This window comes from Pelodiscus sinensis, chromosome 4 (assembly GCF_049634645.1).
Source record: "Pelodiscus sinensis isolate JC-2024 chromosome 4, ASM4963464v1, whole genome shotgun sequence".
Classification (NCBI taxonomy): domain Eukaryota; kingdom Metazoa; phylum Chordata; order Testudines; family Trionychidae; genus Pelodiscus; species Pelodiscus sinensis.
Genome location: NC_134714.1, coordinates 115,625,003 through 115,650,877, shown reverse-complemented (window position 1 = coordinate 115,650,877; position 25,875 = coordinate 115,625,003). Strand labels below are relative to the sequence as shown.

The window sequence follows — 25,875 nt, the reverse complement described above, 5'->3', positions numbered from 1 at the left end:
TGTACTTGAGTGGCAGCTCAATTCTTGGAGTGCTGCTTGAGTGGGACCTTACCAAGGGCCTCTTCTCTTAAGAGGGTTGGCCTCTGCACTATGTATCTGAAACCAGCTGCCTCTCTGCAAGGGGAATGCTGAGGAGGCTCTGCGCGAGGGAAGTGGAGACTGCAGGGTACTGGATGTGGACCAAGCATTCCTGCATTCTCAAGAGCAGACACAGGAAAAAGATGCTGTCATAGATGGGGGACCAGGAGGGAAGAGGACATCTGGAAAAATTATCCTCTGTTCCTGTTCAAGACAAAACTGTGTGCACGGGTCTGATTCTCCTCAGATCTGCGCCACTTTAACTCTGACTTTAATGGTGGTGTACCTGATTTCCATACCGACTTTTTTTTTTCTCCCCCCACATGCATTTCTTCCCCACCACTATCCACTCAGACAAGATGTCTTCAGTATCTGCAAGTACACTTCTTCCTGGATGGAGATATTTTAAGGGGCAGCCCCCGTCCAATGCTGGAGAAAAGGAAGGGTGAGGTGACTGTCCCCAGTATGGGATAGTCATAGAGCTCTGTGGCTTATAGGTGTGGAGATAATCCCTTCTCATTTTGAGATTGCATAGAGACTTGGAAATAAGAGTGCTGTCCACTGATGGTGGAGAATTGTTCCTAGAATTGTCACCCACTCCTCTACGCAGGCCATCAGTAGACAATATAATGGCAGGCTGCAGATCTGTACTGGTTCATTGGATACCGTCTCTGGTTGTGTTGACAGTACTCCCATAACACCAACACACCACTCTTCCCTGCGTTGTAACAATGGGTCATACAGTCTCACTACAGCCATTTGGCTATCTGGAGTGCACTGTGAGAATTGAACAACTGGGGAATCCCAGGATTGTAGTAACATCTTGTTGAGACTTGTCCTAGAACTCATAAATGGATCCAAGTGCCATGGTACATGCTATATATGTCTCTTCAATGAGCCAGGCTTTTTGTACAACTCCACAACCCATGCAACATTCATATTGGATGCTGAGCTCTCTTGAAAATCTGACCTTGTGTGCCCAAATTGTCCAAGGTTGGCTGTAAACGCGTGTAACAGTTGCTTGAACGCACCTGGATCCTTTCCTTTCTAATGAATTTTACAGAAGTATTAGATGGGCAAAACTTGCCATGTCAGGCTAGACCCAATGGTTTGTGTGGTCAGAGATCCTGCTACCAGCAGGCGCCAGTATGATTTGCTTCATAGGAAGGCATCCCTGCTCATCTTCTACTCCCTCAACCAACATGACGCACCTAGTCAGTTTTCTGTTGCTGTACATAGAGAAGAGAGATGTTAATTCCTGAATCCACAGAGTCTTAGTCTTCCACCAGGGCCCACTGCAGAATTCATTGGACTCCATTGGCCTTTATTCAGACCATTCCCTCTTTCCAACATGGTGAGACTGAAGGGGCAGAGTAGCTAGCCCTCTAGTGACCCCAGGGGCTGGCTCAACGATCAACTTCCTTCTCAAGGCAAAACAGTGAATCCCTCTCCTGCACCTCTGCCCGAAGTGACTCTACCTAGAAAATAAGGAAACTCCATAATCTGGGAGAATTGAACAATTGAGTAGCCAAATGGTTTCTTCCAGGGTTTTGTTTCTCCCTGTTCTGAGGTTTTCTGCAAGGATGAATATGCTCATGATTGGCTCGAATAGCTGCAGATGTTTTGAAGTGACTGAATCAGCAGCCCAACATGGGGCTATCAGACTTGAGTGTTGGCCTTCCCAACACTCAAGAATGGATATGGGATACATTTATTTAAAGCTATTTCTATTCATAAACAGATCTGCCTAGCTGATGACTAATCCCCATTCTGTAATAGCAGTGGATCCTTTCCTTCAGTTGCTCCCTGCTGCTTCCTGAGTCTGGGATGACTTAATAATCGAGACATTCCCTTCTCAAAACACCATGCCCTGCTTTTCTCTCTCTTCTCCCCACTCCCCTTCCCCTGCAACAGTCCCATTTCATAGTCAGGGATTTCTGGAACATGCCTTCTACTGCTCTGCTCTATCCTTTCCCCTGCAGAATATTTTAGTGAGAGGGTTTATTCACAAATTCTGCCAAGGGTATTTTTAACAAGTGTTGGCCGGGCTATGGAATGACAGGAAGCAATAGGCCTGTCTGTGGAGGAAGCCCTGCTTTGTTGGTAGACCTAGTAAGGCTACAGGGATTGGTAGGAGGCAGATTAGCAAGTTTGGAGCTCAGTTCTGCAAAAGTCATTTTGCAGGGGAACCTATGTGGAGGAGGTAAAGTGACAACCAAATGTGGAAAGGGAAGGGGGAGGAGGAGCAAGGAGAGGCTGCAAGGGATATGGAGTTTAGTGCTAGACATCTTTGCTCTCACTGGGAGTGGTATGATGGAAGGTTCCATCTTCATTTCCAGAAATGAGGCTGTTGCTTTCCCCGTGACCACGCTGGCACACAGACTCACTCCCAGTGTTTGTTCTCCAGGTTTCTCCATTCCATCTTGGCAGAGGGAGTAGAGCAGCTGGATGTTGTTTGAATGCTCGGAGGTGGGAGGGGGGAGAGTTGTGGTTTTTTGTTCTTGATGTGTGTTGCTGCTTTGATTCTGAAGTTGGAGCCTTACTAGTGAGTGACTGTTAAATGTCGGTTAAGAAAAGCGCTCCCTGGGACACTGCCTTAGGGAGGGGAGGAGCCTGCAAGGAAGTACAGTAGAGGGAGGGAGAGATTCTCCCATGATTCAGGCCCCAGACCTTGACCGTTGGATGCACCTGTTGCTACAAAATCATGTGCCAATGGGCAGCTGCCGCCCCCATTCATGTGTTCACTCCTTGTTGAAAGGCGCTTGAAGCTGGAGTTTTCTGCAGGAAATGCCCTGTTGGTGTGCTTTAGCTTCCCACTGTCTCCAACCTGCTGCATTTATCTACTTGTTTTGAATTGGCTTCCAAGGGCATGACATAAGCTTTCATTTGTTGGCTCTTTCGGTTTGTTGGTTTAGAATATATCTAATCATAGCTACTTTCTGCAGTTGTCTTCATGTTGAGCCTCTGTTTCCACGGTCGACATAGCCATTTAGAAAATAGTATTTAACCCTTTCAACTGTTGTAAAAGACAGTGGGATTGTGTTTCAGCAGCTTAACAAGGCAGGGAGAACTTCCTGAGGAGTGGTTTAATGGTTCTGTTGTGGAGCAGTATGGCCGTATGAATGGGCATGCTTTCTTTGCATTAGAGCAGTTTGCTCCTGCATCATATACGCACACGGGCAAAGCCTGCTTCTCTTACCTGGTGCTGTTTTTTTAAAGGGGCTGGCTGATTCCTGGTACCATCCCTCTCTGAAGAGTAGAAATGGTGTGGAAGGTGAAAGTGAAAGTTCTCTTTCACATCCTCTAGTCTAGTGGGAAAATGTTTGCATGAGCACCTGCCCACCCTGCTCGTAATTACATTTTCTAGTGGGGAGATTTTGACAGGTGCGTGCACTTTCACGGGTATATCTCCCAGTGGTGAGAGACTTTTTTTCAAAGTCATACCACTGTCTTTCAATAGACGTCGGGTGCCTGATTGTCTTCTCTGTCTTTTAAAAATCTCCCTCTGTGTCTTGAAGGAGCAGTTGGCTTGCTCCCAAATGCATTCCCTGCCCATCATCTTATTGATAACTGCAAACCAAGAAACACTGCTGCATGCCACAATTGCACCTGCGATGCCCCACTCTACACTGTAGACATGGCATGTGCTGGTAGATGAGTAGAAATGCATCTGTAGAAGATACTACCGATGCAGCATTTATAAGCAGCCTGTTGTTCTGTCAGACTCACTAACAGTGGATTAACCATTTAAAATATCAATTAACCCTTAATTCAGAGTGTGGGTAGACTAGCTACCAGTACTCTTGGATAAAGAACTGGACTGAAAAATGCTTTCACCTCTCCACTTGACCATCCACAGTATCTAAGCCAATGAAATAGCAGGGGTACTAGAACAGTTACTACAGTGGGAGTGCTGAGAGCCATTAAATTGAACTATAAACTTTGTATATGATGGAACCCGCTTCAAGCCAAGGGGTGCGGCAGCACTGCTAGTTCCAGCACTTGTGTGTAATGGTGTTAATGTGTTCCAAGCTGCATGGGCTGTAAGTACTAGAATGACAGCATTTTTCAGGTGCTGCTCTTCCCTAAACTTTCCCTCTTCTAAACTTCAGGACTTATCTATACTTGTTATTTAAAGCCCCCCCAAATCCCCGTTTTTGGGCAAACCCCGCTCCCCCAAACCCTGTGGGAGTGCTTATACTTGACAATGATTTTTTTGTGATGAAATGCAGAAGTTTCACTGCAAAAAGAAAACAGTCTCCACAAGAAGCATACTGTTCTTACCGGTGATGTGCTAAGGGAAGACATGTTCTTGCTGTTTACACAGCTTTAGCTTCTAGAGGATGTCTGTCTTGTGCCTAGGTGACCACTGTGGCCAGCAGCTCTTCTGCTGTGACACCAGGTAAACAGACATTCACCCCTTCCCCCAGTAAAGCCTTGGGTACTCTGAAACTCCCCTTCCTGTTTTCTTGGCACATACCCATCTGGCCAGGTGACAATGGCTGTTACATGGAACAACTGATCTCCTGCCTGGAGCAATGCTGAGTTACTGGACCTGATCAATATTTGGGGAAGGGGGAGAAGGGAACTGTGCATGGAACCAGGATGTCATATGGTCACTTGCTCATTCCCATAAGACCTATCAACAAAATGAAGAGGGCCGCATTGTGGGATAGCTGCCCTCAGGGCTCTGGCCTCATCAGCAATGGAAGTGTTACAAATGTGAACCCTGTCTGACTGTGGAAATTAATGATTACACAAACCAATGGTTCACTATTGCTGATGAAACTGACAGCACAAAAAGTGTAGACTTAGTTTCTGAGAGGCAGTAATGTGGGGATGAGACCAGGAGCAGCGGCTGCTTGGGCTCTTGAGCCTGTTGACAAAGGGCTTGTTATGTAGTCCCTAATAGGAGCTCTGTCCTACTTGGTTGACTTAAATGATCCGAGTGAGGCTAGGAGCCCTATCCTGCAAATATTTCATTGTCTGCTGTATGAGTAGTTGCACTGAAGGCACTGGGGCTGCTTGCAGGAGGAATGATTTGTAGGGTTCAGCCCTAAGGTTATAATCTCATGATCCTGGCAGTCGAGGCACTCCTCTCCTCTCCTCCTTCAGTCCTATCAGGGAATGTCATGATACAGTTTGTGAAGTGAAGCTGCTAGGGAGCTTGCAGGGGAAAGGAGCTTGCGAGTAGGAAGTGGGGGACAACTGAGCTATCTACAGAGGCAGTGAGCTTGTCATCATTTGTCCTCAGGCTTGTTGGGGGGTAAAGGCATGAGGCTCAAAGTATAGTAGAAGATTCCTGCCTTCAGAGGAGGGAGGAACCATGTGTGTGCTCTGTGGAGAAAACCCAAGGAAGCAGAAGGCAGGCAAGAGGCTGTGCTGCTGTGGGGAACTGAGCTACATCATGCATCCTGTATATCGGGGGGGGGGGGTATTTTTTTGAGTCAGGGGCTGCTGACCCACAAAAAAATCAATTTGGGGCAAAAAAAAAAAAAAAAGCCTATCCAGAAACCAGCCAATGGCAGCTGCCTGTTCTAATAACAGGCAGCCACGAAGCACAAGGGGACTCTCCAGAGGCAGGGAAGGCAGCAGTGTACCCTCTAAACTGTGTGGCAGCACAGCTTCACAGATATTTAACCAGCCTCACACAGTCAGAGGCTCAGCTCTCCGTGCATGGAGCTGACTGGTCAGGATCACGTGTGAAGCTATGCTACCACGCAGCCTAGAGGGAACACTGGCAGGCAGGGAAATGGATTCAGGAATGGCTGTTGGCGGTAAATCTCCTGGTTAGAGCTTGCCTCTAGCACCCCAGCCCCTCCCTACCTCAACCCTCTACCCCCTACTCCACATATCCAAATCCTCTGCCCCTTCCTGTACTCATATCTCCTCCCCGATCCAGCACCCCCATTCCCTGCCCCAGCTCACAATCCAAATCCCTGCACCCCCTCCTATACCCCAATTCCCTGCCCTAGGTCACAATCCAATAGTCCAATCCCCTGCACCCCAGTCCAGTGCCCCAGGTCACAACTACCTCCTTCACCCAAACTCCCTCCCTCAGCCCAAGCTCCCTTCTGCACCCAACCTCCATCTCAGACCCCTATACCTCCTCCATTAATATCATGGAAGAGTGTGGCCCTTGACCACTTTCCAAATTTTTTGAGTGCTCCCTCCCATCAGCACTTATTGCTCACTCCTGCTCTAGACTGTTTCTGTATTATGATGGGGTTCCTCAATATGCGAGTCTAAGGACGCTCTCCATGTAAAACACCAGGGCTTCGTCTACACTGCAGGGTTTTTGCACAAGAAGCTTTTTACAGAAGAGATCTTCCACAAAAACTTCTTGCACGAAAGCGTGTCCACACCTCAAAAGCACATTGCAAAAGTGATGTGCTTTTGTGCAAGAGAGCATCCACACTGCATAGACACTCTTGCCCAAGAAAGCTCTGATGGCCATTCACAGAATGGCCATCAGAGCACCTGTGCTTTTTGTGATAGGCTCTTTTTGCGCAAGAAACCCCTGTTGAGCGTCCACACGTGCCTTTTTGTGCAAGAACTCTTGCACAAAAAGGAGTTATGCCTCATAGAAGGAGGTATACCTGCATCACAGAAAGCCCTCCATTCTGTTGATTGACTGTAGATTTTCTTGTGCAAAAACACGCTTGATTTTCTTGTTCAAAAACCGTGTAGTGTAGTATAGTATAGACCTAGAATTACTAGGTGCACCACCCTATGCAAATTCCACACATGCTTCTAGTCATGCAGCTTCGAAATCCTTGTGAGAATACAATGCTGCTTCCTATCAGGTATAGCTCAGAATAATACATGCTTATTGCTAGGCAGCCAGAGCGTGTGCTTTTCTCTTTAGTGACAACCATAAATCACCAGTTCAAAAAGAAAACAAAACCACCCTGAGCCCATTAACAGCAGTGTACACAGACTTTCTAAATGAGCCCAAAGATTCAACACTTGAAGGACAAACCTGATGATAGTTACCAGTGTGGCTCTAATTTAATTGCTGGCAGGGAAGGAGGTTGCTGCCCATTATCTTCATAATGGGACAGTCCTAAAAGTTTTAGAGACTGCCTTTGGGACCCAAAACATGGCTTCCCAACATCTCACTTTTGTGGTGATGTGTCCACACAATTGCACTGTTTGCAGTAAGAGTCAAGAGGCATCTAGATAAAACAACTAAGCATCAGAAGAGCTTAGTTACATAGAGTTCATAGAGTGGAAGTAGACTTCGGGTCTATAGAAGGCCGTGGAAGACTTTCCAAGTCTGCAAAGCAGTAGCACATCTGAGGGAACACCATGTTTGAAGCATTACATCTTTGGGGATTTTGTTGAATTTAGTGCTTGGAAAAGTCCTTGGGATTGAACTGCCATTTTCAATTGATTTTTGGGTGCCCAACTTAAGAGGGAGCTTGATTTAGCCTAAAGTTAGGCTGATGTTAACTAGGGATGTTGGATATTGTGTAACTGAATAGTCGTGTAACTATATGAAATCTTAGTGGTTACATGACTATTCGATAGTCCCCGGGGCAGGGCTGGCAGCCAGTGTGCTCCCGGCCCCGCTCCTGGGGAGTTCCTTGTCACCCCACGCTGCTGCCTCTGTGGCAGCAGCCCCTGTCCACGAGGTGGGGGGGGCTCAAGATAGAGGCATCAGCATGGGGCGGGGGGAGCAGGCGGCACTGCAGAGCTGGTGCTGGGGGGGAACCGGCTTTTTAGCCAGTTCCCCTCAGCACCAGCTACCGGTGGGTCCGGGAAGCCTGCTTGAAAGCTGACGTCCTGTGCGTATTGGTTCCAGCCTGCCCCCCTCACTCTCTGTGCTGCTGCCTTTCTATCCGAGGCAGCAGTGTGGGGGGGGGGGGGGGAGGAGGGCAAGCAGATCCGGTGCTCGTGAGAGCTTACTGAAAGCTCATGAGCCTCATGGGGACCCGCTTTCGCTCCCCCTCCCCTTGCTGCCTCTGACATAGAGGCAGTGGAGGGGGGGGGGAGAGGGAGTGCAGGTAGTTGACAAGATTAACCAATATGCCCAGGCTTATCAGTAAATCATGTAGTCAATTACACATTGTTAACATTAGGGATGTCAAAGTCTGGCATATTTAGCACTAAGGCACACTTCCTTCTTCACCAGTTCAGTTCCTGGCTTTTCTGTACTAATGAAAGTAGTTCAGTTCCATAGTAACCAAAAACCCCAAAAGTAATTTCACAATGGCTACTACATAACTCTCAGCAGTGACCTGGGTTGGATTCAGACTGGTAACCTAGGGGGCTTGAAAATGTATCCAATTAACGCTCCAAGGCCAATTTGTATCTGCTCAGTGTCAGAACAAACTATTAATAGAAGTATTGCTACAGCCTGAAGGGCTACAGGAGTATTTTCAGTGAAGTGTGAGGAACAGGCAGAAAAAAAAATCAGATTGAACAGCTGAAACTTTGGAGGGTCAGGACTTGGCTTGTACAGTAGTCTCTTGTGTACTTTTCATTTTAGTAGAAGAGGAAACAAAAATAATGACAAGCTGTCAGAATCTAGGTAGGGCTAGAAATATAAAAGGGAACCAGTTGGCAAACAGCTTTTAAAATAAGGCTGCAGAGGTAACCCTGGGCAATTCCAGGCTGGTAAGCCTAAGTTGATTACTGGGCAAACTGGTTGAAATGCTAGTAAAGAGTAGAATCATCATACACCTAGGTGAACACAGTATGTTGGGCAAGAGTGAATATGGCTTTTGTAAAGGGAAATCATGCCTCACTGATCTATTAGAATCATCTGTAAGAGTCAACAAACCTCCAGACAAGTGTGTTTCAGTGGATCTAGAGTACTTTGCATTTTTGTTGGGGCAGCTTGTCAGGGTTTTTGAAAGTCTAAGTCAGTAGTCATGGGTTCAGAAGGAAGGTCCTCTCATGGATCAATAAGTGATTAAAAGAAAGGAAACAAAGGGTAGCAATAAATGGTCAGTTTTTGATCTTTGAGTGACCCTGCTGTGAGCCAGTACTTGTGCTGTTCAATGTATTGATAAATTATGTGGGAAAGGGAGTGAACAGTAAGGCAACAAAACAAAATTACTTGAGGTATGTAATACTTGTCCTTCAAGTGTCACAAAGGGCTGTCACTAAACTGGGTGACTGGACAACAAAATGGCAGATGAAATTCCATCTTGATAATTGCAAAGTTATGTAAGTTGGAAAATATCATTCCAGTTATACGTACAAAATGATGAGGTCTACATTAACTGTTACTACTCAAGAAAGAGATCTTGGCACTATTGTGGGTAATTCTCTGAAATCATCCTTTCAATAGGCATTGGCAATCAGAAAAGCTAACAGTGCTCTATGGCTGGCCCAGTCCCTTTTAATCAGTTAACCCGTTAAACTTAATGTTTAACCGGATAATTAAACAGGATTTTACATTCCTATTAGGAACTGTTTGGAAAGGGGTAGATAATAATGGAAAATATAATGTCCCAATATGAATCCATGATATGCCCATTTCTTGGGTATTGCATGAAATTCTGGTTGCTCCATCTCAAAATATCTATTACAATTAGAAAAAAATATAAAGAAGTGCAACAAAAATGATGAGGGGATATGGGACAGCTTCCATATGAGAGATGAAAAAGACTGGGACTTGCTCATTTTAGAGAAAAGGTTACTAAGGGGGACTGTGCTGGAGGCCTGCTAAACAGTGACTGAAGTGGAGAAAGTGAACAGGGAGTTTTATTTACCCCTTCACATAGTATTAGAACTAGAGATCACTTGATGAAATGAATAGGCAACAATGCATGGAAGAACTCCTTGCTTGGGGATGTTCTGAAACCCAAAAGTGTAACTGGAGTAAAAAACCAAGTCCTGTGGCACTTTAGGCTATGTCTACACAGCAGCATTATTTCAGAATAATTCCAGTTATTCTGAAATAACATAGTGCGCATCTACACTGCAAGCCTGTCATTTCAAAATAAATTCAAAATAACAGACTCTTACTCGAACTCCTGTAGAGTTCATTGTATGAGGAGGAAGGGAAGTGGGGGGGAAGAGTGCTCTATTTTGACATAACTGCTGTGTAGACAGCGCCAAAAGTCGAAATAAGCTATTTTGACGTAAGCTACGCAATTAGTGTAGCTTATTTCGAGTTTAGCCCTGCTGGGTAGATGCGCCCTTAGAGACTAACAAAAATATAGATAGTATCGTGAGCTTTTTGTGGGCAAAACCCATTTCTTCAGATGAGTGTGAGGAGTTCCTAGACACTAGGTCCATCAATGGCATCTGATCAAGATGGTCAGTGACACAACCCCGTGTTCTGGGTGTCTCGATTTCTGACGACAAAATCATCTGACATTAGCCATTGTCAGCAGACTGGACACTAGCCTTAGGTAGACAGTTGGTCTGACCCACTGTGGTCATTCTGATGTTTTATTTTGTATTCGTGCAGCTGCTGGCCCCTTCAGGAAAAGGGGATAGATGGGAACGAAAATGGGGCTTTGTTCTCTGGGGTGGCATACCTAGACAAGTCGTCTCAAGATGGATCTGCCTTTCAGTGCTCCAACTACCAAGGGAGGAAGGAGCATGGAATCGTGCTGAAAGTGCCCTTTCTCCATCCTGTTGCGGGAAGGGAGATAGGAGAGGTACAATCAAGCTAATAGCTGCTTTTTTGAACTTCCCTTCACAGCCACAGTAATTCAGGCCCTCAGATTGGAGGCACAGATGCTCCCCAAAAGTGTGGCATTCTGGACAGCTCCTTTACCCATTTTTATTTAAGAGCAGCCCTGCATTAACTTGCATCCTGCTCCCTTCCTACAAACACACTGAATGCTCTGCTTTGATCTCTCCCTGCGTATCTTATGATGCAGGATCCCTGGGAGTGTTTCTGGGCTTTGCTCATTCACTTGTGCTGCTGCTGCTGCAGCAGCATCTGGAAGTCATTAGTGACCACAGAGCAGCGGCTCTGCTCTCAGGAAAGGGAAAAGCGAGGGAGGAGGAGGGGCCAGGCATGGGCTCTTCTGTCCCAATTCCATCACTGCCAGGGGTGGGAAACGGGGAGAGAGCTGTGTTGCCACTCCTGCTATGGAAAAACATGAATCAGAAATAATCCAGAGCTGGGGAGAGTGGCTGGCTTGGCTAATTCCACTGGGAAACTCAACAGCTCAAGCTCTCCCTCCCGATCTTTTTCTCTGTCTAAACTGGTCCTGCTACCCCTCCCTTGTATATGAGGAGAGTTCCTACTCCTGCCTAGTGCCTCTCCCCTAGCTTTAAAGGCAGTGCTACTTCTGTTGCTGCCTGGAGGGAGCTCTTGCTTTTCCAAACAGCATTCCTCCTAGCCTGGGACCAGTCCATAGGTCTCTCTTTCCTCTCTCTGTACAGGAGGGAGGGCCTCCACTACAGGGCTGCTTCCTAGGATTGCCAGATGGTTTCAACAAAATACCAGACACACTTGACATTGCATCACATTCTACATTACATCTTATTTAGAAAATACCGGACATTTATATTTTCTCAATTTGTTTCCTGAACAGAAAGCTCAAATACTGGACTGTCTGGTTCAAAACCGGACACCTGGCAACCCTACTGCTTCACTGTGCACATCCTCCACCGCACTTGTAAAATGGAGATGACACTCTCCGCCCCCGCCCCTAGTTTTCCCAAACCAGGTCACTCTGTTCCAGAAAATGCTGTGGCACTTGGTAAGGGTATGCCTCCAGCAAGGCAGGAACCATCCACTTGTAATGTAGAATGTGATGCAGATGTCGCAAAGGCTTGGACAAATGGTCCCTGGAGCTGACATCCAGAGGAAGGAGGAAGGAGTGAGGACAGGCGAGAACTTCTTTCCCTTTGAGAGTAAGGAAGTGTGGACCGGGTGTGGCTTGGCCAGGAATTCCCATGCTAGTGCCTCCTTGCACTCGCCCCCTTTTAAAAGGGCAACTCAAGGAGAGGGGTGAGCGCTGGCTCTCACAGCGGGTAGACAGGACTTGGAATGTGTCCCAGGCTTTCTTGGTGCTGGGCTTTTTTGGAAACATTGCCATAGCAACCTGGGTGGAAGAGACTGTATTCCATTAGCTAAACAAGTTAAAGCTGCTGAGAGAGACTCAAAAAGGGACGGGGGGAGGGCGAGAGGAGCAGAGGACATTGACTGAGACAACCACATGACTGGAGCTGCAGCTTATGGGACACATTGTAGCTCTTGTTTGGGGGAGCAAGACTGAGCTATTGGGTGGGGGGAAGGAGGATTTTCTAGGCTCCCTGGACGCATGAGCCGCTCCATCAGGAAAGTGCTGGCCTCAGTTCCTCTCTGCTTCAATTCCAATTTAAAATGTGATACTTAAAATAAGGTTAGTGTTGGATTGACAGCCTTGCAGATCAGAATGGTCTGTTTTAAGCATAGACCAAGCACTGGCACCGTGTCTTCAAAAAATCACAATTAGGCCTCATATCTGGCCTGGCAGGACAATCTTTTAAGGTGCATGTACACTGGAGCTGGAGGTTATAATTTCCTGCTTAAATAGCTGTTTCTGTGCTAGCTCCACTCAAGCTTGTGTACTAAAAATAGAAGTGTAGCTGCACTGGCGTGAGCAGGGGAACAGGATAGGGCCCAGAGTATTGTAGGTCTAAGACTCCGATCGATGTCCCCTTTAATTTTTAATTGACGTGCACCAGCAGTAGAAACGTTATGCTGCTGGCTGCGGGTGCCCTGCGAATCAGCTGGGTGGCAGTTGGCTGTTGCTGGGGTGGGGAGCCGCCCAAGCGCTCAGCTTACAGGCAACTCTGCTGCAGATACTTTTTTGTAAGCACCTACCTACTCACATTGCGATAGCGGCACCTTTTTGGGTTTCGTGCATTAGAGTCTTGATCTGAGCTCACATAGATATGACTTCCGGGGCTAGAAATTACACTTGCAGCTTTGTTGTAGATATGCTGTGTGCTTTGCGATAAGGATGTAGCAGTACAGGGGTCGGCAACTCCTGATATGCATGCCACAAGCAGCACGCAGGCCTTTTTTTTTCTTTTTTTTTTTTCTTTTTTTTTTTAACTGGCATGTGGGGCGAGTGCTCAGCCCCATCCCTGCCTCCCTCCCACTCAGCAGGGAGCCTGTGCTGTGGCTCCAGCCCCAGCTGCGCAGCTGCATGCTGAAGCTCCGGCTTCCTCCTCAGAATGGGGTGGGGAGACAGGGCAGTATAGGCGCATGCGTGCATCCCTGGGGCAGCTTCCTGCTTCGGGACAGGGTAGGGCTGAGCCTGCTCTGCAAAGCTGGGGCTGGGCGGCTGGCACATGTGGCATGCCGAGGCCTGGGCTGCACCGCACTGCTATGTATAGGAGCCCCTTCCCCAGCACCCTGCTGTGCCTGGCTGGGCTGGAGCCAGCCCTGGGGTCTGCCTGCCCCAACCCCAGAGCCACAGCCTGCAGGCAAAGGGCTGGTCGGGGCAGGGAAGAGACTCTGCCCTCTCCCTGCCCCTGCCTCTCCTCGTCCCTGCACTGCTCCTGAGGGGCTGCGAGTCCCAGCACTGCTGCCCTGCCGGTGAGTGTACTGGGGGCACAGGGATGTGCGGGTAGGATGGGGAGTGACAGAGGATGCAGGGGCAGGATGGGAGGGGCAGGGGTTGCACTGAAGGGCATGGGGCAATGCAGGGCATCAGGCTGGGGGGCGGTCATGGAGCTGAGGGGAGTGAGGCTGGAGCAGAGGGAAGATGTGAGGGGGCTACAAAGTGGGTTTTGCTTTGTCCCCTCATGGGTGCTTAGGAGGAAACCAATGTTCAAACCTGAGTGTGCTTGCCATCATGCCCCTCCTTGGGAAGTGCAGATCTCTTCCCTCTGACATGAGTGCATCACAGAACTGAATCCAGGGCGACTGCACTGGCAAGCAAGAGGCACAGCATTTCTGAGCTTATCCAGCACCCACCACTACAGGGGAGGAAAGTGAGAACGTATCTAGAACGACTTACTCTCAGACATTCCTCAGATACCAGGGTTTGTCTTGCCACATCTGCCCCAAGAATCTTACAGGAGCTCAGTCCAGGAGATCCACATCAGGCCTACTTTATGGTTCTGTATTCGTCCTGCTCATGGACTGCATTCTGAATTTCTCAGGATCATTTCTGCAGCTGAAAAGAGTAACTAGAGCTATGTGGCTTTGATTCCCTCAGCTGTGTAAACCATTATATGGATAACATTGTCTTGAGTTCTCACTCTCTTCTGTAATGCCCCTTCCCAACCCTCTTTCAAAGAGGAAATTCTGTTAACATGGCAAAGTTTTACCTGTTCTGCTGCTGAAGTTGGAAACTCCCTAGCTTTTACTCAAAACTTTTTCCGGGTTTGTTTAGAGTTCTCAAGCCTCAGTGACTCTCTTGACGTTTGGTCCAAGTCTGCCAACTTCATAAGTTAAATGCAGAACCAGGCAACTTTTTTCAGCTGATGTCAGTGTTTGTTACAGAACTTTGAGCTGTGACCCCATGGGAAGTTGCATTTCTGAGCCTGTTTTTCCTCTCTCCGTTGACTTTGTTGATAAACTAGAACTATACACTCTTTGGGGTTGAGATGTCTCTTGCTATGTGTTTATCCAATGCTTAGCACAATGGAGTCCTGATCTCAGGTGAGGCCTCTTAGTGCTACCATAATAGATGAATTTTACTTTATGGAATCATACTATGGGTCTGGTAGCCTAATCAGTCTACGTTCTTTCTTTCCACTGTCCTAATTGCTATATTGTCTGTGCACTGTTCCCTAGGATCCAACACTCCTGTTAGCAATGGCTGGTATAATGCTTAGAAGCAGAGGGCAGAGAATGAATTGAAATTGCAAACAATGAGTTCTTGGCTGTCTGGCTGTTATTAATGCAGCTCTAGCTTCTCACAGGATTATATGCTTCATTTGAAAAATGCTCTGGGTTTCTATTTGTTCTAAATATCTCTAATCAGAAAAAACCCTAGTACTGTATTTTAAATGGTGTAAAAGTTGAAACCCACGCTGAGAAATTCAATGTCAAAGGCAGACAAAACCATTATCTAAATGTAGCATACGCTGAACAGTAACTATTGGTATTTTAGTTCTGTATAGTCCTATAAAGGTGCATGGGGCCTGAGGCAGTTTCCAATAGGATGCAAACCCTGTTATGAAGGTCACAACCTGATGCTGGCAAGACTAAACATGCAGTATCTGGATGTGGTGCACATGTTTCGAATGAACTTAAAAAATAATGAAAGTCCTGTAGCACCTTAGAGACTAACAAAAATGTAGATGGTATCAATCCACTTCTTCAGATAAATGGAATGTGTCGTGGTGCATGCACGCCCCATCATCTCTTGGGAGAGGGCACATGAGGGTGTGGATGCCACCTAGTCCACCAGCAATCTCTCTTAGTCTATGAACACCGCCCCTTTGTCCAGGGTAGTATACTCTAGTGATTAGAGTCAGTGAGAAGCAGCCCTCTGACTCAGAGTAGCATGGCTGGGTAGCTCAAGTCAATAAGGTATGGCCCTTTTAATGCACAGCTTGGTAACTCAAGTTATTAGGGTATGGCCCTTCAATGCTGGGCGGTACAGCTTCATAGCTCAAGTCAATAAGTTGGGGGGATTGGGGCTAATTGCCCCAGTAGGGGGACCTGGGCCCACCCTACTCCATTGGGTCCCAACCCAGGGAGCTGTGAATGGCAGAACAGTCTGCCACTCCCTCAGCGGGGAATCTGGCCAAAACATACCAAGTTTACCTGGGTGGGAGAGACTGCTCCTGCACCCTCCCTGAGTCACTTCCTACTGGCACTGGTGGGACAGTAACCCATGAAATGACTGGGTCTTCCTTTTCCTCTGCAGCTGCTTCTCCTTGGGGTTGCTCAGGGGCTGTGACACAGCAGTCTCCTGGGGTTCTAGCTCCCTCTGGGTCGTTAGCTGGTGTAGCCCAGGAGCTCTGGCCGAAGATCTTTCTTCTTCAGTGACCAGCTCAGACTGAACTGTTCTGCTGCCTTTTATACTGCTCTGGCACTTGGAGCACGCCCAGTCTGGGTGAAGGGGCGGGACTTCCTCTGCCCACAGGGTTTTAACCACCCCTGTTTCAGTGCAAGGTATGCACACTGTGTCACAGGGAGACTAGAATAAATATGGGCAGGAAACCTGAAAGTAATGGGAGTTGTCACACTAGCACAGAGGTGTTCTGCCGGATTTGAAGTGTGCTGCTAAACTGTATGTGTGTCTCTCGCTCTAAGAGGCCAGGATTAAGTGTGTCCACTTCATTGCTGTTCTCCGTCAGTGTAAGTATAGTGTTAATGAGATATATCCACTTCCTTGGGAAAGGCTGCTCTTTCCAGGTCAGGCTGCAGAGTTCAAGGCAGAGGAATTCTTTTGACTGCCAAGTCCCTGGTCTGGAGAGGGGGGGCCACCCTTTCTCCCCAGGCCTGTTTCAGAGGGGCTTCAGAGCCTCTAAGCTTGGGGAAAATATGCAAGGACACCTCTCCCCAAGTGACTCGAGTCTTGAACCTTTTGGCACTGCCTTTCCCTCGGGAAAGCTGCTAATTTGGTCACTGTGGAGTCTCCAGTGAACAAGAACGTATTGTCTGATAAAGTATTTTTGTTTGGTTTAAATAAACTCTAGAGGAGTCTCCCACTCTGCTGGCTTCCAGTAGCTTCCATTGCTCTGGCGCTCATAAAGGCCATTTGTTTGTGTCTTAGAAAGAAACTGGCTTGAGTCCCAAAAGCCTTTCAGTCTTTTTGTCACTTTCCGAGTGCAGCCTGGGCCCAGCCATCCCAATCGTTTCCCGGCTAGGCTATCTGCCCTCCCTTCCCCTGACTGAGGAACAACTTCCATTCTCGGCACTTCAGTCAGGAAATGCCAAGTAAGACCTGGGGTCTGTAGTATCAGTCCTTCTTTTCTTCTGCCATGAACTGAGAGTGTTTGGGAATGGATCTGCATCCAGTTTCCTTTCCAGAGGGCTAGAATCCAGTTTGGGTATTTCTTTTTACATGGGCTGGTCCTGGAGTACATTACAAGCAGACTCTGGCGGCATGTTGAGATTCTCCTTTTCATTCAAGGAAATAATCAGCATGCTATAGGGAACCTCCTACATTGGCTGCAACTTCCTTCCCTACAGACAGCTCATTAGAGAGAGAGGCAGAGAAAGCAAGGGCTCTGTCCCTGTTGTCTGTCTGCTCCTACTTCTGAGCATGAGAGAAGCAGCCGTACAATAAACTTTTCCTAGTAGAGGCTAAGGGTGTTAAGAGATGGGTAATTGACTAATCGTATAGTCGATTCAATTTGTATCACTTACATGATTCATCAATAAGGCTCTGCAGTTTAAATGTGGCAGGAGCCAGGTGCGCAGGCAGCCTGGCTCCTACTACATTTAAACTGCAGAGGTGCCACAGGGGTAGGTACTACGGAGCTGGGACTGCTATGGCTCTGCATTTGTAACGTAGTAAGAGCTGGGCAGCTCCTACTACATTTAAAATGCAGAGCTGCAGCAGTCCCAGACCGACACAAGCCAGGACTGTGCCGGGCTTGCTCAATCTCGACTTGCACCAGGTCCACCAGTCCCTGTCTACAGCCAGCCCTGGCCACCACGGACTGGGGCTGCTCTGCCCACCTGAGCCCACCTACCCCCGACCCTACCAAACCTCCCCTACCCCTCACCCTGCCCCTACATAGAGGCAGCAGCAGGGGAGCAGGCGGCACTGCAGAGACAGTGCTGGGAAAACTGGCTTTTAAGCCAGCTCCCCCCAGCACTAGCTCCTGTCCCTCCTCTCCCTCTTGCAGCAAGGGGCGGGGAAGTGAGTAGTCGACTTGGTTACCTGATAAGCTGGGCTTATCGAGTAGTCAACTACTCGCTTACATCTCTAGTAGAAGCCCAGGAGTCTGGCCTGGCCTGGCCAGTCCTCAAATCTCCATGTGTGCAAACAAATATTTCTCCCACATGTTCCCACTGAAAATGGGAGAACACTCCCTGCATCTGCATTCTGTCTTGAACAGAGCTGAGCAAGTTTAATGGATATTTTTTGTTTGGAAACAAAACTAATTCTGAAACATGGTGGGTGGGGAAAGGAATCCTGTTTGTTTCAAATCCAAACAACTGCTTCCCAAAAATGTTTTTATCAAACAAATTGGCTTTGAGTTGTCAAACATTTCAGTCAATTTTTTTTAAGGGTTTTTCCTCCCATGTTTTGATTTGGCCATGTTTGGGTAGGTTTCACTTTTTTTTTTTTTTTTAATTAATTGGCCAAATTTTTAAATCCCATTTCAGGAGGAAAAGTAGCATGTTGAATTTTAAAAGGAGTGGGGTTGTCCCCTCAGCCCGAACTATTCAAGCCTGTATTCACAAGCTTGAATATAGCACAAGCTTGTGAATACAGGCAGTCCCCAGGTTACATCAATCCGACTTACGTCGGATCCCTAGTTACAAACGGGGGGGGGGGAGGGCGCAGCTAGTGCGGGGTGCCTCCCCCACTGTCGCCGCCTCCAGCGGCACGGGGGGCGCTTCCCCCCAGCAGACCAGGGAGATGCGGAGCTAGCGCCCCCCCCCCCCCCCCCCCCCAGCAGACCAGGGAGACGCGGAGCGGCTTTTCTCGCCGCGGAGGATGAGAACATCTATTAGATGTGAACATCTATTGAGCAGATCTTCCCTAAGGAAAGGCCTCCAAGCATAACTTTTCCCTCACGCTTCAAAACAGGCTCTCAGAAATTGTATAATGACTTTGTCAACAGTCAGTGTCTGTGTGGTGGTGTATGCTGACCTCCTGCCAATCCTCATCTTACACGATCATATTAATGCCGTCTCATCGCCTCTTGCCTTTCTGCACCCTCCTCCCCAGGCACACACCAAAACACTGCTTCCCACTAGGGTGTGAACAAGTAGTCGACTACCCAATAAGCAGAAGCTTATCATGTAGCACTATCGACTGCTCGATCACCCCTCCCTCTCCTTACCATGCTGCACTCTTAAAGGGACAGAGAGGAGCTGGTGCGCAAAGACGCTGGCTCAATCTCTGATTTTTCCCCCCCACCCAGGTCTCAGGACAACCCTCCCCCGTGCTGCCACTCTGCATTGTGAAAGGGACAGAAAAGCTGCAACCAGTTCTGCAGGTGTCTCAGCACAAGCTCATGCGCGTGCTCTCTCTCTCTCTTTAAAGGGACAGAGCAGTAGCAACCCCTCCCGGTGGATCTCTCTCAGCACAAGCCTCCTCCCCCCTCATTTCCCTGTTGCTGCTCTGCACTCAAGTAAGAGAGACCCATGGGACCGGCTTCCTCTTCTCTGTCCCTTTAAGAATTCAGAGTGGCGGTGAGGGGGAGGAAGGAGCTTGCGCTGAGACATCCATGGACCACCTGCAGCTGCTCTGTCCTTTTCAGAATACAGAGTGGCCACAGGGGGGAGGGTTGTCCTGAGACCCGGAAGTGAACCTTTCCCTAACAACTTGTCGATGGAAATTCCATTGACTACTCAACTAGCAAATTAATCGCTACTTCCCATCCCTACTTCCCACCTCACTGGGGTCCTACCACTTTGTTTTGGCACTTTCCTAGAACTAGTGATCCCCCTCTCCCTGTTACTCTCTTTGCAACAATTGGTCACAAGTTGACCTGTGGCAGCTGAACTCACGTCTAAATTAAAGTGAACTCTTGGGTTCACAACATTTTAACTCTTGATATGTCCCATGGCTCCAGATCTCCCGTGGTTTACAGCTGCCACAAGCTTCCTTGCTACCAAGAGTTGCTCCTGCCCCTTCCTGACTCCTGTCCTTGTTGATAAGTCTCAGTGATCACCTAGATATTTGTTTGTGCACTTGTGTTACAATTGTGACAAACTGCTGGCTAAGCCAGAGCTCTGCCACTACAGTCTGGCTGAAAAGGCCAATTACAGCCAGTTGAGCAAGCCCAGGTCTGAGGGGCTAATGAGAGGCAGCTGTGGGCCTCATTAGCCAGAGGGCTAGATAAGGCAGCCAGTGGGGAAGTGGAAGGGGAGAAGCTAGAGAGTGGCTGTGTACACTCCCCAGGCAGAAGGGGGGAGAGAGGAGAGAGAGAGAGAGAGCTGAGTTAGCTGCTGGAAAACCAAAGCTCTGTAAATAGAAGGTGATGGGGAAATAGACAATAAAAGGCACGAGCCATTGCACAAGAAAGGGTCTCCTGGTGATTTGTGGACAAAGAAGGTGTCCCAGGGTGAGGGGCCTGAGCAAGGACCTTGCCACACCATGTAAAGCCAACTCTCATCAGGGTTGGCAGGAGCAGGGACAACACTTTACGGGCATGTCCTCGCAACTGGCTGGATTGACAGACAGCAATCAGTCCATGTGAGAGGGAGGGGTCAATTTATCATGGCTGGTATAACTATGATAAATCAGCTGCCAAGCTACTAGGGTACTACACCAAAATGAGGAGCATAGGTGGAGTCGATGGGAGAGCATCATCTGTCGACTTACTTCGATCTATTTACCGTGGGCTCTTCACTGCAGTATGTCGACTTCAGCCACATGATAGCTGAAACTTAGGTTTAGTCTACAGTACCGCGGGCCATTGATCTAAGTCTTCCTGGTTGTTGGGAATTTGAGTAGTGTGCAAGATGATCCACGTGACTACTCCAACCAGCCTGAGTGTGAATCGGATGCAGAGGTGCAGAAAAGAAGATGGGGGGGGGGTTACTGAAAGTGTTTATTTCAGTAGCATCTAGGAGCCCTGGTTGTGAACCAAGATGCCATTGTGCTAAGTGCTGTATAAATTTAGTCCTTCTATAAAAGAACTTAAAGGTGCTATCCTCGGAGAACTACATACCTGATACTGTAGGGAAGGGTTCCCTGAGCACTGTTGATTCTGCTGGTAAACTTGACACTTGCAGGTTGTGATCAGGGAGAGTGCAGAAATTCCTCCCACAATTAATCATGTTGCCTTTCAATAACTGTTACTAGGCCATTACCAAGAGGAAGTTGGTTACTGACAGTAAATCCCTTTGGGTTTCATGTAGCTGAATTTCCTTCTGTGCCAGGCTGTCTCAGTGTGGCCTTGGTAGCCTTTTATTTCCTTTGCAGCTGGTTTCCTCCAGTTGCTGGTGACTGTACATAGCAACATGTTGCATAAATGTAGCATTACCAATGAAACGTTAAACATGCCAAAAGTTAGAGTTGAAACGTTCTGGCTGCTCCCTGGGTATTCTCTGCCATAGAATAGAATGGTAGAAATGTACAATTCTGGGGGAGAAGAAATCATCTAGTCCAGAGTAAGGATGTTAAAAAATGGTCATTATTGTAACCATGTAATTGCTGAAAATGTTAGCGGTTACATGCTGGCTCCCCAGGATGCAGGTTACATGCTGGCTCCCTGAGGAGCCTGCTGCCACTCTATGCTGCAGACCAGGGGCAGATGACCGTTTTGCGGGGCCCCGGGCAGCATAATTTCGTGGGGCTCCCCTTTGCCACGGCGCATGCACAGTGACTGCATGTGCGGTGGCGCCACGGCGCATGCACAGGGCTTTTTGAAGCGTGGGGCCCGGGGCAGCCGCCCCATTCGCCCTGCCCTATATCCACCAATGCTGCAGACTCTCATAAAGAGTCAGCAGTACAGGGTGGCAGTCAGCTCCCCGGGAATTGGTGCGTGCTAGGAGCCGGCTTTTAAAGCAGTTCCTGGCGAGTACCAGCTCCCACCTGCTGCCCTGCTCCCAGGGAGCTGGCTGCTGTCCTGCACTGCTGCCTCTCATACAGAGGCAGCATAGGGAGACAGCCAGCTCCCCAGGAGCCAGACCAGGAGCCTCGTGTAATTATTTGGGTAACTGATAGGTTACCTGTTTAAATGTCTCCACTCTTTTATATCCCTAGTCCAGAGGTTCTCAAATTAGGATGTGTGGAATTTATTTTGGGGTGTATGTGTGAGAGAATCTTGAGGCCAGGGTGACTTACTGCACACAATCAGAGCTGGGTGGCCAGAGAGCAGTGGCTGCTGATCAGACACCCAACTCTGATGACAGTGCTGCTAGCAGCAATGAGAATTAAGGATGGTATGGTATTGCCTTACTTCTGGGTGGCTGCTGACTGGGCACCCAAAGGGATGGGTGAGTGGAGTGACAGACACAAAGAAGGGGTGGGGAATGGGGCTCAATTAAATGAGTTTGAGAACCACTGATCTAGTCCATACCCCTTGTGATGAGGCAGGACCAAGAAAACTTAGATCATCCTTGACAGGTGTTTCTCTAAGCTGTTCTTAAATCTCCAGTGACTGGGATTCGATAACGTCCCTCAGTAGCTTATTCCAGTATTTAATTACCCTTGTAGTTGTTAAACTTTTTCTTATTTTCTAACCTAAATCTCCCTTGCTGCAGATTACTTGTCCTTCCTATACTAGGGGGAAAGAGAGAACAGTTGATCCTCCTCTTTCTCATAACAGCCCTTACCATGTTTGAAGACTTATTAGGTACCCTTTAAATATTTTTTTCCAAGTCTAAACATGCCCTGCTTTTCTTAACCTTTTCTCCTCTTGTCAGGCTTTTTAAAACTTTTTTTTTTTTATCATTTTCCTTATTCTCCTCTAAACTCTCTCCTAATTCATCCACATCTTCCTTAAAGTGTGACACCCAGAACCATAGACCATGTGGAGGTGATGAGGGGTTGCATGCCCCAAAGGCTGGCTGCGGGAGGTGGGGTCTGATTCCTGCAGCTGGGGTCCTCGCCAGCAATGGTGGGACAAGCAGAGCAATGGCCCCAGCTCTGGCTGCATCGCTGCGGGGGGAGGGACAATCGCTGCTCACCCATGGAAAGTGGAGTGGCTGGGACAGTGCCGGCCCGAGCCCTTTTGGTGCCCAGGGCGCATGCGCGAGCCCCTCCCCCCTAGGGTGTGCAGGCCCGCCCCCCGGGGCACACGGCGCATGCGCAGGCTGGTCACGGCTGCTGGCGCGCAGCCTGGGGCACACCCCTGGGGCACACAGTGCATGCGCTGCCCAGCCTGGCCCGGCCAGCACAGCTGGCACGCGTGCCAGGCCCTGCAGGGCCCCACAGCTGCAGGGGGAAAGGCACTGCTGGCTGGCGCCTCGGGGCCGGTTCTGTAGGAGCCGGGCGCGCGGCTCCTGATGGTAGCTGTCAGGGATCCCGTGCGCCCCTGACAGCTGTCATCAGGTGCCCCTCATGGGGTGGCGCCCTGGGCAGCTGCCCGGCTCGCCCATGCCTCCGTCCGGCCCTGGTCTGGGAGATCACAGTGGCCTGAGGCCATTACCCTGCTGGAGAGGACGGGAGGAAGGGACACTGGGCAGCCTTGCTTGGGGGAAGAGTCACTGTGGTGGGGACGGAGGAAGGCTGGGGTGGGGACAGATCAAGGGCAGGGCCTAGGTTAGTAGGGCGCTGTTATGACCCTTCCCTAAGCTGGGTGACGTGGCACATGGCTGGTGATTTCTGTGCCATGCCTTCGCCAGAACTGGAGATAGTACTCCAGCTGAGCCCTCACCAATGCTGAATAATGCAAGACAAGTGTCTCCCATGTCATGCATACAACGTTGCTTTGACATTCCATTTGATAGTTTTTCTTCATACATGAAGTATTTTGCACTTGAATTTCATCTTGCTGATTTCAGACCAATTCTCTGTATTTGTCAAGGTTGTTTTAATTCTAATCATGTCCTCCAAAGTGCTTGAAAGCCCTCCCCAGTTGGTATAATCAGTAGATTTTTATAAACCTACTACTCTTCACTCCATTATCCAAGTCATTAGTTAAATTATTTAATAGTACTAGGCCAGGAAGGACCTCTGTGAGTCCCCACTGGATATGTCCTCCCAATGAAACTTCACTTTTAGCACCTTTGGACTTTAAACACTTGACTTTTCTACGTCCGCATTGCACTGTCTTACTGACTCAGAGGGGCAACCTTTTGCTTTGTTTATTTGCCCTCGATTGCATTGACTTTTAATTTTTTTTTATGAAGACTGGCTTGGCTGGAGTTGCTTACAGTGATCAAGGGCTGCTTTGATCTCTTAGATTTTTCTTAAAGTAAGACCAGATTGAAATGACTAGCTTCAGGCCCTTTTAGATTCTGACGTGTGTGCACACATGCTTCATTTTCAAGCAGACATTGGCTCAAACTGAGAGATCAGCTATGGGCATTTTTATGTGAAAAAGAAATCTCTTTTGCAAGAGCATGTAACTCCTTCATCGCTATAAAGGGTGGGCATTAGGAGTGCTTGAAACAGACATTGGAACTCAACCTTAACTAGCAATTGTTTGCACTTATCTTCTAGTATTTTTATGATGTCTGAATTTTAGTGTGAATTTGTTTTTTAAAGTAAGGTGTTTGTAAGAGTGAAGAGTCAGCTATGGTACTTTCTCCACATGTGTCTGCTCCTATAGCACATTTGAGGTGCACAGCATCTCCTGCTATTCCTCTGCTGGTCCATTTGTTATCCAAACCTTGTAATGAGCTTTTCAGAGCACTAAGTCTATTCAAAGGCTAGAATGTTTCTGAGGAAGACGCTTCACTACCATGTTTGCCCAACCTCTGTGTGTCTCTCCTTTTGCAGGGATCTACATCCTGATCGCTGTGGGTGCAGTGATGATGTTTGTGGGGTTCCTAGGATGCTACGGTGCTATCCAGGAGTCCCAGTGCCTTCTGGGAACGGTAAGAGACACAATCCTTGAATAATTGCATGGTACAGGCAGATCTTTTTAATAGCCGCTTTGCCAAATTACATTTGCAGGAAATAATGGGAGTCATTTAAAACTGTTATGAATGGAGCGCTGGAGGAAAGCAAATAAGCAAGGGCAGTGTTTCAGGAGAGCGGGGGAGGGAGGTGGGGGAAAGGGGAGGGGTTGCAGCTATGAGGACCAGGACACGGCTTGCTTTTCTTCGCATTCCCCTGATGATAAAGGAGCAAAGGGAAAGTACACCGCTTCTGTGCATGCCTCTCACTCCTGGGTGGTGAAGGGAGAGGGCAGAGGAGTAATTCACAGAATGCAAATACTTTCCCCTCACTCCCTTACCGTCAAGGGAACGGGAAGAAAAGCTAGCCATGTCCTGGTACGCACAGCTGCTGCTCTCCTGAAACGACGCCCTTGCATTTAGGGAAAGAATGTTGCATTGGCCACTGGATAAGATTAGTTGTCTCCTATCTTTATTAGTTGATGATGATGGGAAATAATCTTTTGGATACTGATGAAGGGTATCAATAGCTTCATTGTTTCCTGAGGATGAGCGTAGTCTCCCTGGGTACCCGAGTCTCTCTCTCCACCATCCCCTGTTCCTTTGTGAAGTTTGCTGTCTGTGTCTGAAAGGGAGCAACCTCCCTTGCTCTCAGGCCAACTCTGGAGCTTGCACTGTGCAGTTCTGGACTAGCTGCCAAAAAGTTTGTGTTGCTGGTGCCCATCATCAGCTCCTTGCTAACTTCTGATGTGTGGAATGGGGTAGCGGCCAGCAGTAGACTGGGAGGGAGTAGGAAGCAGGATGCACTGTGATTCATTCTAGCAGTCACAGGGAAATAAGGCCAGTTGGGACTCACGGCGTTTTTGTCCCACTCTAGACACCGTGCCTCCAGGCAGCCACAGACACCTCCCCTGCCTCCTTTCTTTCTAACCCAGTCCCCCGTCCCCCCCATAAACCACCTGGAAATCATTTTCTGCCTGTGGGGACAACCCAATTCCTTAAGGGTGAATTGTCCCAGAGCAGACACTTTGCCAGGCCCTCATGAGACATGCTAGGAACTCTGTCACACATGTAAGCAAGCATTATTCGTGTGATCCAACAATTCAGAACCACAGGCAGGTTTTGTGTAAATGTTAATAGACCAGAACACAATGCTATTGTCCCCATTCATCTTGATCTCCATGACCTCTCTTCCTGTCCATTAGCCATGGAATTCCAGTAAGGACTAT

General features: G+C 48.3%; 1 protein-coding gene across 2 annotated transcripts in view; it reads left to right on the top strand.

The window, feature by feature from the left end:
* CD81 (CD81 molecule) overlaps nt 1-25,875 on the top strand; it is a 77,631-nt gene that overhangs the window by 32,728 nt on the left and 19,028 nt on the right. Inside the window, exons 1-2 of one of the 2 annotated variants that reach the window (XM_075928146.1) lie at nt 13,299-13,585; nt 24,528-24,625. In XM_075928146.1, coding sequence (XP_075784261.1) covers nt 24,560-24,625 — 66 coding nt within the window. In that variant the 5' untranslated portion in view covers nt 13,299-13,585; nt 24,528-24,559. Of the gene's footprint in view, nt 1-13,298; nt 13,586-24,527; nt 24,626-25,875 lie in introns of those variants that run through there. The other variant, XM_006134911.3, reaches the window with a different exon arrangement.